Source organism: Herpailurus yagouaroundi, unplaced genomic scaffold, assembly GCF_014898765.1.
Source record: "Herpailurus yagouaroundi ecotype Mexico unplaced genomic scaffold, PumYag 180, whole genome shotgun sequence".
Classification (NCBI taxonomy): Eukaryota; Metazoa; Chordata; class Mammalia; order Carnivora; family Felidae; genus Herpailurus; species Herpailurus yagouaroundi.
Genome location: NW_024412411.1, coordinates 7,198,356 through 7,213,311, shown reverse-complemented (window position 1 = coordinate 7,213,311; position 14,956 = coordinate 7,198,356). Strand labels below are relative to the sequence as shown.

General features: G+C 37.1%; 1 protein-coding gene across 2 annotated transcripts in view; it reads left to right on the top strand.

The window, feature by feature from the left end:
• The window catches only part of INTS4 (integrator complex subunit 4), a 117,692-nt gene that overhangs the window by 56,063 nt on the left and 46,673 nt on the right, over positions 1-14,956 (top strand). For both annotated transcript variants that reach the window (XM_040489461.1, XM_040489462.1), the window contains 3 exons: positions 876-996; positions 6,926-6,997; positions 8,707-8,881. In XM_040489461.1, the coding sequence (XP_040345395.1) occupies positions 876-996; positions 6,926-6,997; positions 8,707-8,881 (368 nt within the window). The remainder of the gene's footprint in view (positions 1-875; positions 997-6,925; positions 6,998-8,706; positions 8,882-14,956) is intronic.

The window sequence follows — 14,956 nt, the reverse complement described above, 5'->3', positions numbered from 1 at the left end:
TTTTAGAAAGCAGTGTGGAATAGGGGAAAGTGCAGATCCTGATAATCAGGGTGCTTGGTCCTTATTTTTCAGCTCTTCTGTGAATTTTCCATGTACCCTGGGAAAGAGACTTCCTCTCTGGGTTCCAGCCTGCTCATCTATAAATGGAGAGATTGGCTGTCTTTCTGAAGTGCTGTCTAAGCACCCCACCCCACTCTTTTTTTAATCTTTAAATTGTTTAGGGCCCTTTTTAGTAAATACAAATGCCAGGTAAAGACACTAGGTGAGTTTGAGAATAATGATCCCTTATGAGGTGTTTTCCTCGTTAAAAATGTTTTCATAGTAATTAAATCATTTATTTACGCAGTGATTCTTTGAGGTAGAGAGATAAATATTATTCTATTTTGTAAAAGAGCTGCTTCTGTAGGAAAAAGAAGTGTTTTTTTCCTCTTCATTAAACTGCCTGCTAAAATTGGAAAACCAGAATATTTTATATTGATTCTATGATTTACTATATTGACAGCAATGCAATTATAGGAGAGAATAAACTTAAAGATATAAAATACTTTGTGGTAGCTAGTTTTTGGTATCTTTGTAAATCTTTGAACCTTTGGTGGGTTAAACACTTTTATTCCAGACACGGAAAACTTGCACTGTAACTAAAAGTGTTGTTTCATACTCTCAGAGTGATTTCTTTACTCTGAAATGTATTCTATCACTCTAGGATTTGAATTACTCAGTTGTCATCTTGTGTGTGTGTGTGTGTGTGTGTGTGTGTGTGTGTGTGTGTGAGCGCGTGCGCGCCGGTTTTCAATGGTTATTCTCAGTTTATTGAACTTGCAGCTTTAGGTTCCTGTTTTGTTATTTGTGTGTGTGTTTTTTTTCTTTTAATTTAGCATTGTCCCAATCCCTTCTTCTAATGAAGAGATTCGCTTAGTTGATGATGCATTTGGAAAAATTTGTCACATGGTCAGTGACGGCTCTTGGGTGGTTCGAGTTCAAGCTGCAAAGCTATTGGTAAGTTACACTTTCTTTAATGAACATGTTTATTGTTACACTTGTATAAAGATTTTGAGAAACTACAGATAGGGATAGATATAACCCACTTATAGAAACCCTAGTATTTCTAAAAATAAAAATAAATGGCTTACTTTCCAGTGGAGAAGTAGTCTTTTAGAACTAGAAAGAATTTTAAAGATAATCTCATTTAACATTGTTACCATATGAGACAGCCAAGGCCTAGAGAAAAAGGAAAATAATAAAAATAGTTGCTTTACTAAGCACCTGTTATGACCCAGAGAGTTTGCTCTGACACCACTTACATTATCTCATTCACTCTTCACAGTAACCTAGAAAGGTAATTACTATTATTCCCATTTTCAGGTGAGAAAACAGAAGCTCTGAGAAGTTAATTATCCAATTTTCAGATACAAAGTTGTAGAGTGGGATTCAAATACTAATCTGACTTTTAGGCTGGTACTTTTCTACTGTTTTGCCTTCGGTAATTCATGGTACATTTGTTAAAAAAAAAAAAAAAGAAAAATTAACTTTTCAGAGATAGAACTGTCTTACAGAAGAAAGAATGTTGGTGTATTATTACTCAGCCCTGTTTTATAACTATGTTATCTAGGACATGCCACTTGATCTTAGTCTCAGTTTCCTCATCTGTTAAGTGGGTCATAATATTCTCTCATGTTTACCTCACATGGTTGTCATGATGCTCAAATGTGATACTATATATGAAAATACAAATTGTAAAGTACTATGCTAAACATGGGGTATTGGGGGTGGTTGTAATATGTAAATACATATATAAGGATTTGTAAAAATTTATATAAATGTCACAGCAAGAAAATCTGGGATTCTTTTTGGACACTTGCCTTTTGGGGCCCCATCTCTGCCAGTCTTGGTAAGATTGTTGGCTGAATACTTTGGACACAGATTCAATGATAGCCCTACTCCTAAGACCAGTATTTATGGGGTAACTGCTGAAACTTGTGTGAAGCATTTTCATGGAATAATAAGGAATTTGGATGGTTTCAGTACTAGATCATATTGCTTGTCCATGATAAAGTACAGAGTTAAGCCAGTTATTGATTTTATGTATTTTTATTGATTTGATTTATTTTATTTTAGAGAGAGCACAAGCGGGAGAGAGGGGTAGGGGAAGAGAGAGAGAATCTTAAGCAGATTCCATGCTGAGCACGGATCCCAACGTGGAGCTCGATCCCACTACCATGAGATCGTGACCTGAGCCAAAATCCAGAATTGGACATTCAACCGAGTGAGCCACCCAGGCTCCCTTGTTTTTATTTTTGAATTCACATTTTAAAGCTGTGTTTTGGTTTTCAAATATTTTAAAATTTGGAACAGTCCAATCATTCACCAGATTCTGTCATTCAACGTTTCCTGAGCATCTACAGTGTGCAGTGTGTGTATGTGTGAGGGAGATGTTGCAGGGGAATGATTCAATAATACATCTTGATTTGAGTAGGCAGTTAGAAGAGTAATCCTTAAAGCAGGGTAATTCAGATTTTTCAGTTTTGTACCCTGTAAGATACGAATTTTATTACGTAAAACTATATGAATAATGAATTACCATGGTGAATTGAAAGAGTTTCCACTTAGATGATTCTAACTTGAGTCAAATGCTTTATGTTTTAATTTCAGTGATTTCAGATCCAAACAGCTCCAAATTATATAAGTAATTATGTTTGTACTTCAAAAGCAATTAACAATCTAATTTTACTGATAATAATCATTGTTACTATTTGTAGAGTTCTTAGCCTACTAAGCTAGGCACTTCTAGTTCTGTGCACATACACATGCACATATACCCACTTTTTTATATGAACAAGTACAAATGTACATATATATACATATATATCCTAATAAACATAGTTATTGCAGATAATTTTTAATTCTTTTAAACTCTTTGAGGGGTACCTGGGTGGCTCAGTCAATTAAATGTCTGACCTCGACTCAGATCATGAGTCCCACGTGGGTTCTGTGCTGACAGCTCAGACCTTGGAGTCTGCTTGGGATTCTGTGCTTCCCTCTCTCTCTCTGCACCTTCGTCTGCTTGCGCTCTGTCTCTGTCTCTCTCTCTTTCTCTAAAATAAACATTAAAAACAATGTTTTTAAACTCTTTGAGGTAGATATTCTGTTAATCATTATGTAAATAATAAAATAAGGTTTGGAAAAGTGATGTAACATATCAAAGGCCACATAGATAGTAAATGACACTTCATGATCTAAAACTCATGTGGAATCTCTTCCTAGTGATAGTCCAGTTACACATCAAGAGCTGTGGTTGTACAGTTAATGCCCTGCTGATTTACCAGTTCCTTTGTGTCGGCAAAGAGGTGTACTCCCCCACTCCAACTCTTGAATAGACAAAATTGTCATTTAAACTGCATATAGTTTTCAGACTGTGTTCATCAACTGAGCATAGTTGCTGTCTTCAAAGAGTTGGCAGTCTGATAGGTTGACATAAGCAATCAGTCAGTTATAATACCTGGTACTCCTAGGAAAGAGAGCACCTAACACATTGACAGAAGGCTTCTTGGGGGAGGTAATTTCTGAACTGAGTTTTGCAGGATAAATATGAGTTGGCTAAGTAAATAAGTAAGGAAGGAGAAAATATAAGCAGATACAGAAGGAGTACAATTGTCATGCATACTAGTATACTAAACTACAATATGATACTAAAGTATAAGCAGTTTAATATATCTTGGTTGTGGGGGGATAATGTTAAACATGTGGGATGTTCAGCAAGATAAAGCTCAAGAGGAAAGCAGAAGCCAGGTTCTTCAAGAACTTAAATGATAAGGCTTTAGATTTAAGTCCATCTTGCACAAAAAATCAAGTCTCCATTCTCCTTGGCTTCTAGCAGTATGAAAAATTTAAGAAGTAGGCTGTTTCAGAAAATTCAAAACCATGTGGAAAGTCAGTTTGTAGTTATCCATAACTTTCCCACTGAGGCAAAGAAAGTTGATTGCAAGTATGCAGCTCCATGGGACGATTTAGAATACAGTCATTACTGTGAAATTAATCATGGTAATTGGTGTTTTATTTAGAATATTGTTTTTAGTTCAATGACTTCTGCTTAAGATGTTTGATCTTTCTTACTCAGTAATGGTTCAACCTTCTTTATGAGACTCCAGAAGTGTTTGACCTTAAAGATGATAATATTTTCAGATAGATTGTAGGTTAAGTCCATAGCCATAAGGACTAGTCTCTCCCAGGGCAAATGCACATGTCTTTGTCAGTGGCAGTTTTATGTTTCACATGATAGTTTTTTTTTTTTGTTTTTTTTTTGGCGTTGGGGAGGGAGGGTGGGTTACTTTTCTTTATCACTTAATTGGGTAGAAGCTGGAGGCTAGTGCAGATTTACATTATTATTGAACAGTTATAATTGAGCAGTTTTTGTTCCGAAAGCAGGTTTGGCATACTTGTTTGTTAAATATCATGGTTTCCTTAGTGTTGTAAATATAAATTGTTAAATAGTACTAGCACAGTTGGAGAGACCTTACCTGAATGTATTTGTCTTGGTTAAAGTAGACAAGAATGTAGATGTTTTTCTGCTTGGTGAGATATACCTGATGATGAATTCCTCTTTATGGTCACATCTACTCCTCTAGCACTTTCATGAATGATGCCATCATTTACCCAGTTGTAAACCCGGAGGCATTTGGGAATTCTTTCTGTGTCCAGTATCCACGGAGTTATCAGCTCTTACCAGGACTGTCTTCTTGACCTCTTTTGAATCTCTCCCTTTTCTATTTCCACTGTTTGTACTAGTTTAGATCCCAACATTTTTTGAGTGGGTTACTATGTCATAGAGCTCTTGGTATTTGTGAACTAAAATGGAAAGCTTCACATAGTCTCAAGATAGCATGGGAAATTTGTTGCAAATAATGATATGTAAATTTTTGAGGCTGGAATTTGAATACTACTCCCTCTCTGCTACTGTGTCAGGAGAGAGCTCGGCTAAAGGAGGTGGAGGAGAGCATTGAGACTAGGGATTTGAGTAGTTCACTGTGAAGTTATTAAAACTTCATTCTTGGGGCACCTGGCTGGCTCAGTTGATAGAGTATGCAACTCCTGATCTCAGGGTTGTGAGTTCAAGCCCCGTGTTGCATGTAGGTCTTCTTAAAAGACAAAACAAAACAAAAATTTGATTTTTATAGGAAAAAAAAGTGCCCCCTAAAAATCCAACTGTTAATGCTGGTGGTAAAACTAAACAGAAAATTAAAGGAGATCTTAAAAATTTATAGTTCTTATTCATAAAATTGATGTTTGGATTAAAAACATGACTGTTGGATTTGATATTGGCTCAGATCTGTGTAACAAAGAAGGCCATCAACTGTACCATGTAGAATGTAGAAATAAGAAAAAAATTTGAAACTACTTACATGAAAATAGTTCAACAGTTGCTCTCCTGGTGTTGTAGGGAAGGTGTTAACTTGGGTGAGGATATTCCCAAAGAACATGTAACTATCTATGGAAAATGTGATTGGAGGAAAAAAAAGTCCGAGCCTGTATAAGCATTTACATATTTACTGACTCAGGAATTAGAGAAGATTGCCAATATATTCCTTAAGAATGTCTGGGACCTGCTCTAATAGCCTGCTAACCCATCCCTCTGCTTCATTTTGATTCTTTCTGGTCAATTAGCCACATTGTTGCTAAGAGGATATTTATGAGGTGTAAATCTAACTGTGTTTCACCCTTATTTGAAATGAGCAAGTTACCAAATTTCTCAGCCTCAATTTCTCATCTGAAAAATGAGGATATTTCAAGGTGCCTGGCTGTCTCAGTCAGTAGAGCATGCAACTCTTTTGGTCTTGGGGTCATGAGTTTGAGTCCCACGTTGGGTGGAGTGATTACTTTAAAAAAAAAAAGATAATTTACATTTTTTGGGGGATTATTAGAAATAAAAATTTTAAATACAAGTAAAATATTTTGTATAATTTTGAGCTCACTGTTTAAAAAAGATTGTCTAGTTATTATTCATAATTATGGCAAAGCCCTCACCATAACAAACACAAAAAAAAGGATATGAGAGAGGCCTTTTATGATCTGTTCCCTTGCTGTCCTGCCTCATTTTTGGCACCACTATCCTGTGTTTCATTCACTTGATGGTTCCCTCATGGCATTCTCTCTTTATGCATTTGCACTTGTGATTACTGGTTCCCCAAATATATCTCTCCCTGCCTCCACCCTGTATTTCTTATTCTCTGAGTTTCCTATAGTACCCTTTATATATGTATTATAACATTTTATACATAATACAGTTATCTCTTTACTTACCATTTTCCCTCACTAGTCTGTGAGATCACTGAGTGTAGAATTGATGTCTTATTTTTGTATGCTCTTCCTGGTTACTGGAGGCATATAGTTAAATGGTTGCTCAGTAAATATATCTTTATTGAATGAGTGAGTGAATGAACAAATGATGGAAAGAATAGGATGAAAAGGAATGGAGAAATAGTGGAGAGTAGTGGTTAAGGCAAAGGATTCTGGAACCTGGGTTTATAGCCCAGCTCTGTAAATTACCTGTGACTTTGAATGAGTCACCTAACCTTTTTTTTTTTTTTTTTTTTTCCACCTAACCTTTTTATGCGTTCTTTTCTTTTTTCTTTTTAACTTTTTTTTCCCCCATATATAAAATGGGACAAATAATAGTATTTACTTCATAGGGGGACTAAATTAGTTAATATATTTATAAATGGTGTGTGACACATAGTAAGCTCTGTTTAGCTGCTAGCTGCTATTGCTAATGTTTTTTTTATTTTGCTGATGATTCAGAACTCATAAGCATCTTTGCTATCGAGAATAATGTTATCTTTATGCATTTAAGTTGGCTGCAAACTTTGAATTTTAAGATAATATTCAGGTCTTAAAAGTTGTTTAATTTGCTCTGGATTCTTTGTTTTTACAGGGCTCTATGGAACAAGTCAGTTCTCATTTCTTGGAGCAGACACTTGACAAGAAGCTTATGTCAGATCTTAGGGTAACTTGAAATCTTTGTTGTTTAAATTGGGTTTCTGTAACCATTATCAGTGTAGCTATATGCCGAGTGGTGTTGGTTTAGTTTTGCAGCCCATATATTTGTTAAGTAAATGTTGGGTGACTAGATTACATTTTAGTTTAAAAATCTTAATAACTTGAACCAAATTACAAGTTACTTCATTAAATTTTAAATTATTTTAATGAAATACTTTACACAGGTTGTGTCTTATATAGAAACTACAAAGGTCTGGTCTTATTTTATGAGACTGTAGGATATGTTAGGATTCCTTTTCCAGAGTTTCCATGGAAAAGTGAGTAAATTCTTTCTCTAAACAGTAACAGTGCCTCTTATGGAATGCCTTGACCGTGTTAGTTCTCCGACATAATTGTCAGGACTGTGTACAAGTTAATATATCATTATCTTAATTTGTAAATTATAAAAGTGATAATAAAGAATTACAGAATCTTTGATAAATAGAAGGAAAAGGGAAGCAACTTACCCATATTCCCGCTACTCTAACACAGTGACTTTTGTCATTTTGGTACTTTTCTCTCCAGCTCTTATGCATGTTGTAAACATTGAATCATTGTATTCAGATAATTTTGTAGTCTACTTTTTGCATTTACCACTACATCATATGCTTTTTTTTCATAGAGTCAGCTTTATACTTATTTTTACTGATTGTATACTATCTTAAGTTGATGTGACATAATTTTTTAACCCTGCGTTATATAGATTCTCCCAATTTTTCTACCATTTAAAATTACATAAAGAATATCATCTTCATGCATATTAGATCTTGTTTTCTTTTGAGTCATTCCATAAGATAAATTCTTAGGAATGGTTAGAGCGTTTCTGTCTATGTTTAATGAAACATTACCATGTGGATTCCTGAAGGTCATTGCCTTACTTTGAGGTTGGTGATTGATTAAGTGTTCCTTGTGTATACTAGAGTAGAAATATGAAAAACAGCATGCTTATGGTGAATGGTGAAGGATGAGTAATGCAAGGGTTTCTAAGATACATCACAGAGTGTAAACTTCATCTGACCCACATCCTTGTAGGCTTAGGTGCTATATTTCATCAGTGCCTTTGAGATGATCAGCCACAAGGATGTGGACTCACACCAAGAAGATTCATAAGAGGCTGATATATAAAGCAGAATGACAGTTCATTCATGCTGAGAAACATAACTCAATTTAATTGGATATTTACTTTAGTTGGCCAGTATATTCCTGTTTAGGCAGTCTATATAGAAAGGGAATTTACTAGAAGGTTGCATGGTAAGTGCAGTGTTGCTCAAATAAAGCACAGTGTTACCAAATTCAGACTTACGTCTATTGGGACTAAACAAAACTTCTTTTCTAGGGTCAGTGTTATTATCTACTCAGGATGGTGTGGAGGGACACTGCTATTATTTTCCTCTCTGGTTTTCCTTTTCCTGTGTTGCCATGGTGAACAACCACCTGTCTGATCAGCACATTCTTTTGCTATCTTCAATAAGAATACTATCAGCCGTGACAGACCTGTGACTTTTAGTCTTACTTTAAGTTGAATTTACAGTTCTTTGCTCTGATTTATTATTTTTTTTTTGAAAATGTTAAGTCTCAGAGAGCAATCTTATTTCCTACCTTCCCATGTTCCCAAGGTACATCTTACTGTTCCCTCATGAACCTCCTGCAAGTGGTAATTGTCATTGTCCTATACAGAGAAAACGCACTGCACACGAACGTGCCAAGGAACTTTACAGTTCAGGGGAGTTTTCCAGCGGCAGAAAGTGGGGAGATGATGCTCCCAAGGAGGAAATAGATACGGGAGCTGTGAACTTGATTGAGTCAGGAGCTTGTGGAGCCTTTGTTCATGGATTGGAAGATGAGATGTATGGTAAGTATGAGTGCGTAATAATAACGGTACCCATTTACTGAGTGACGGCTATATTTTGGGCATCGTACTGGTTAATATACATGTATTGTCTCATTTAGCCTTTATAGTCACTCTATGAAGTACCTACTATTATTTAATTTTAAAAACAGAAGATTGAGGCCCAGGTGGTGTAATACAGTGGTAAAGAGCACGGACTTTGGGTTCAGTCAATCTGGAATCAAATTCCAGCATTTCTTTTTTTTTATTTTTTGTTTTTATTTTTTTTTTCAACGTTTTTTATTTATTTTTGGGACAGAGAGAGACAGAGCATGAACGGGGGAGGGGCAGAGAGAGAGGGAGACACAGAATCGGAAACAGGCTCCAGGCTCCGAGCCATCAGCCCAGAGCCCGACGCGGGGCTCGAACTCACGGACCGCGAGATCGTGACCTGGCTGAAGTCGGACGCTTAACCGACTGCGCCACCCAGGCGCCCCCAAATTCCAGCATTTCTATATGACATGGTTGATTATAAGTGTTTCTGAATTATGAAAATCCAATGAGGTTATATATATATAAAATACTTGGCACAGAACATGACCCGTTTATAGTAAGCACTTAATAATTGGTAGTAAAAATTGATATCATTGATATTGATAACGGTAACTTGTTTTTGATCACCCAGAGGCAATATTTAAACCCAGGTATGTCTGACCTCAAAGCTTTTATTATTATGACTAATGAAAACTTTCTTTCACCTTCTTTTTGAAAGATATTTCACTGGAAATTGAATTGTAGATTAATGTTTTTTTGTTTTGTTTTTTTTTAATCAGTCTTGTAAAGATGTTCCACATTTTCTGGTTTGCATTCTGCTGCCATTTTTTTTATATTTGTTCTGTATGTGATGTGTCTTTTTCTAGCTCCTTTTAGGATTTTTTCTTTATCACTAGCTTTAAGCAATTTAATTACACTGTGCCTTGGTATAGTTTTCATGTTTCTTATGCTTGAAGTTTGTTGAGCTTCTTAGATCTGTGGATTTATAGTTTTCATCGAATTTGGAAAATCTTCGGCCCATTGTTTCTTCATATACTTTTCTGGCCCTTTGGAGGGGCCTTTGGAGACACCAATTACACATACATTAGACTACTGAGGTTGTCCTGTAGCTCACGGGTGCTTCATTCCTATTTTTTTTATTTAAATTTTTTTTCTTTATTTTAGAGAGAGAGGAGGGGAGATGGGCAAAGGGGGGGGGGGAGAGAGAGAGAGAGAGAGAGAGAGAGAGAGAGAGAGAGAGAGAGGGAATATCTTAGCCAGGATATATGCTTAGCATGGAGCCTACCTTAGAGCTCCATCCCATGACCCTGGGGTCATGACCTGAGCTGAAATCAAGAATCAGACACTCAATCGACTGAGCCACTCAGGCGCCCCATTCATTCCTGTTTTCTTTTAGTCTTTTTCTCATTTCATTTTGGTATTTGTTGCTTTGTTTTGGAGTTAACTCATCTTTTCTTATGCAATGTGTAATCTGATTTTAATCCCACCTAGTGTATTTTTCATCTCAGACATTGTAGCTTTCATTTGTACAAGTTCAATTAGAATTTGGTTTTGTTTAGGGGCTTCTGGGTGGCTCAGTCAGTTGAGTGTCTGACTCTTGATTTTGGCTCAGGTCATGATCCCAGGGTTGTGGGATTGAGCCCCGCATCAGGTTCCATGCTCAGTGTGGAACCAGTTTAAGATTCTCTCTCTGACCCTCTCCCCAACTTGTGCATACTCTTTCTCAGAAAAAAAAAAAAAAAAATAAGAATAAGAATTTGAGTTTGTTAAGTATCTCATACATATCTTCTTAATCTGCTTGGTCTTTTCTTTAACTTTGTCAACAGAGAATACATTTACAATAACTATCTTAATGTTTTTGTCTGCTAATTCTACAATTTGTGTGATTTCTGTGTTCGTTTGGTTGATTGATTTTTCTTCTCATTATTAATTATATTTTCCTACTTCTATGCATGCATAGTAATTTTCAATTGGTTGCCAGCCATTGTGAGTTTTATTTTATTGGGTAATGAACATTGTTATATTCTTAATAAATACTTTTTTTTAAAATTTTTAATGTTTACTTTTGAGAGATAGGGAGAGATGGAGCGTGAGCAGGGGAGGGGCAGAGAGAGAGGGAGACACAGAATCCAAAGCAGGCTCCAGGCTCTGAGCTATTAGCACAGAGCCTGACATGGGGCTCAAACCCATGGACTGCAAGATCATGACCTGAGCTGAAGTTGGACGCTTAATCTACTGAGCCACCAGACGTCCCTACTTATAAATATTCTTGAGCTTTGTTCTGGGATACAGTTATTTCGTGTCTTATTTTTAAGCTTTGTTAAGTGGGACTGAGGCAGAATTTAGTCTAGGGCTTATTTTTCTCCCAACTCAAACAGACTCTTCTGAAATAGTGGTAGACCATTTATGAGTTTTGGAGATTTTTCCCGCTAGTCCCGTTTATTGGTTCTTTCTCAGACCTCAGATAGTTTCTTTACAGATCAGGACTCAGGTGATATCTTTAAAAAAATTTTTTTTTAACATTTATTCATTTTTGAGAGAGAGAGAGAGAGAGGCAGAGGCAGAGAGAGAGAGGCACACACACACAGAAGCTGAAGCAGGCTCCAGGCTCCGTGCGTTATGAACTCTATCCACATTGGCTTTTTCAGACTCCCAGCTCTGTCTTCTCAACTCAGGGGGACCTGGAATCTGGAAATTTCCCAGATAGTAAAGGAGTATAATTCTAGAGCTCACCTCATTTATTTCCTTTCTCTTAGGGATCACTACCCTTTATTTATCTTATGTTCCAGTGTATTGAATACTGTTGTTTCTTTTTCTTATCTCTGTTTTTAGTTGTTTCAGACAGAAAGATAAATCTGGCCATCTTAGCCATTAATAGAAATTCTGCAAAGCTCTTACAATTTCCATAATATGATGCTATCTATGTCACATAAAAAAATGTCATTGCTTTGAGATGATTGACTACAACCTTCTCATTTTTAGTAAGGGTAACAGACCAGGGGAGATAATACTGATTGTCCAAATTTTATAGTAAATTTGTATCAGGATTAGAACTCAGGTCTTTAAAATGCCTATAAAAATTACCTCAGAATAGAACTTCTTAGAAGGGCAAGAAAATTACTTTTTAAAGACAATTTTCTGTTAGAGGATGTAAGAATTGGATTATCTTGGGGCACCTGGGAGCCCCAGTGGGTTAAACCTCTTACTCTTGATTTCAGCTCAGGTCACTATCTCACGGTTCATGAGTTCGAGCCCCACATGGGGCTCCACGCATGACAGTGCAGAGCTAACTTGGGATTCTCTCTCTTTCCCTTTCTCTCTGTCCCTCCCTCTGCCCCACACTCTTTCTCTTTCTCAAAATAAATACCCCCCCCCCCCCCCCCCACCAATTGGATTACCTTATCTAGTTTGCTATTAAGTTTCGGTGTATTAGTACCTTCCCCACTTTCCTACAGTTTGCATTACACTGCTTTGCTTTTATGAAAGACCTACATCAGTACCTGTTTTCGTTAACCAAAAGAAATCCAAAGAGGAGTTCGTTTTCATGAAAAAAGTCCTTACCATACTCATGTAAATCTTTTGTGAAAGTGAGGTGGCATAAAGTTACCTTTTGGAAAGTGAGGGATATGTGCTTTATGTTATTTCAGCTTGTGAAAGGTTTTGTGGTAACCCTCTACTTTTGGATAATGGGAAGCCTGTATATAGAAATTAGGTAAAAGCAACTCTGCTTTTTTGTTCTCTGTGAACTTGATACATGAATTACACTTACATAGTAGGTCTCTCCCTCTCCCCCTCCCTCCCTCCCTCCCTCTCCCTCCCTCTCCCTCCCTTCCTCTCTCTCTCTCCCTCCCTCTCTCTCTCTCTCTCCCTCTCTCTCTCTCTCTCTCCCTCCCTCTCTCCCTCTCTCGCTCGAGAGAAGTCCAGTTATTAATACACATTTTATCTTCAGACAAGTAACTGGAGCCTATTTTATTTATTAGTTTTTACTCGTGTTTTTGCTTTGTTTAGTTTTACAATTGAATTTCGTCACTATTAATGTTTATGTGACTTAGTTCTACATAAGTTTGTCAGTAAGGTTTAACTAAAGGAACTTTGGAAAGTGAGTATCAGGTATGGCAGCTTTCTGTTTGTTTGTTTATTTTTAAAGTTTTATTTATTTTGAGATAGCATGAGTGGGAGAGAGGCAGAGAGAGAGGATCCCAAGCATACTCACACTGCCAGAGTGGAGTGCGATGCAGGGCTTGAACCGTGAGATGATGATGATGATGATGATTATTATTATTTAATATGAAGTTTATTGTCAAATTGGTTTCCATACAACACCCAGTGCTCATCCCAACAGGTGCCCTCCTCAATGCCCATCACCCACCTTCCCCTCCCTCCCACCCCCCATCAACCCTCAGTTTAGTCTCAGTTTTTAAGAGTCTCTTATGGTTTGGCTCCCTCCCTCTCTTTCTTTTTTTCCCCCCTTCCCCTCCCCCGTGGTCTTCTGTTAAGTTTCTCAGGATCCACATAAGAGTGAAAACATATGGTATCTGTCTTTCTCTGTGTGACTTATTTCACTTAGCATAATGCTCTCCAGTTCCATCCACGTTGCTACAAAAGGCCATATTTCATTCTTTCTCATTGCCACGTAGTATTCCATTGTGTATATAAACGACAATTTCTTTATCCATTCATCAGTTGATGGACATTTAGGCTCTTTCCATAATTTGGCTATTGTTGAAAGTACTGCTATAAACACTGGGGTACAAGTGCCCCTATGCATCAGCACTCCTGTATCCCTTGGGTAAATTCCTAGCGGTGCTATTGCTGGGTCATAGGGTAGATCTATTTTTAATTTTTTGAGGAACCTCCACACTGTTTTCCAGAGTGGCTGCACCAGTTTGCATTCCCACCAACAGTGCAAGAGGGTTCCCGTTTTTCCACATCCTCTCTAGCATCTATAGTCTCCTGATTTGTTCATTTTGGCCCCTCTGACTGGCCTGAGGTGATATCTCAGTGTGGTTTTGATTTGTATTTCCTTGATGAGGAGTGACATTGAGCATCCTTTCATGTGCCTGTTGGCCATCTGAACTGTGAGATTATGACCTGAGCAGAAGTTAGACCCTTAACCAACTCAGCCACCCAGGCGACCCACAGTTTTCTAATTTTGTCATACTTATAAAATTGGGGCAAATTAGGGGCATGTTTCTGAGAATGAAATGAAGCCTTATTTCATTGGCTGTGGACTCTAGTAATCACACATATTTTTATTTTTTTAATTTTTTTTCAAACAGGAAAATTTAAGTTAATTTTGAGAGAGAGAGAGAGAGAGAGAGAGAGAGAGAGAGATTGAACATGTATGTTCACATGGGGGAGGGGCAGAGAGAGAGAGAGGAAGAGAGAGAATCCTAAGCAGTCTTTGCACTATCAATACAGAGTCTGATGTGGGGCTTGAACTTAAAACCATGAGATCATGACCTGAGCCAAGATCAAGAGTCGGACGCTTAATTGACTGAGCCACCCAGGCGCCACATCACACACATTTTGATTCCTCTAGTTCCATGTTCTGCCTCTCATTTGGGCCTTTGTTAATCTGGTTCCTCTACTTAGAAAGGCTTTTTCCCTTTCTTTAGACTTAGCAACTCCCTTAGGTATTGTTTTAGAGGTCACGTGTTTCAAAAAGTTGCCTCTGATCCTATTGAGTGGGCTACATACCTCTGCTGTATTTTCTTACACTCCCTCTACTTTTCATTGTACCACTCATCACTTTGTACACAACACTTTGTAATACAATTAACTATTCTTGTCTGTATGCCCTGGGAGACCTTCTCTTTCTTGTTCATCTTTGTGTCTTCAGTACTAAGCACAAAGCTAATAAGTAGCAAAGCCAGGATCTTATTACACATGTTAAGGCACCCAAGTATCAGTCTTTTTTTTTTTTCCTCAGCATAGCTGATTCCTTTGCTCTGAACTCTTACATTCCATTCCATTCCTTTCCTTCCTTCCTTCCTTCCTTTCTTTCTTTCTTTCTTTCTTTCTTTCTTTCTTTCTTTCTTTCTT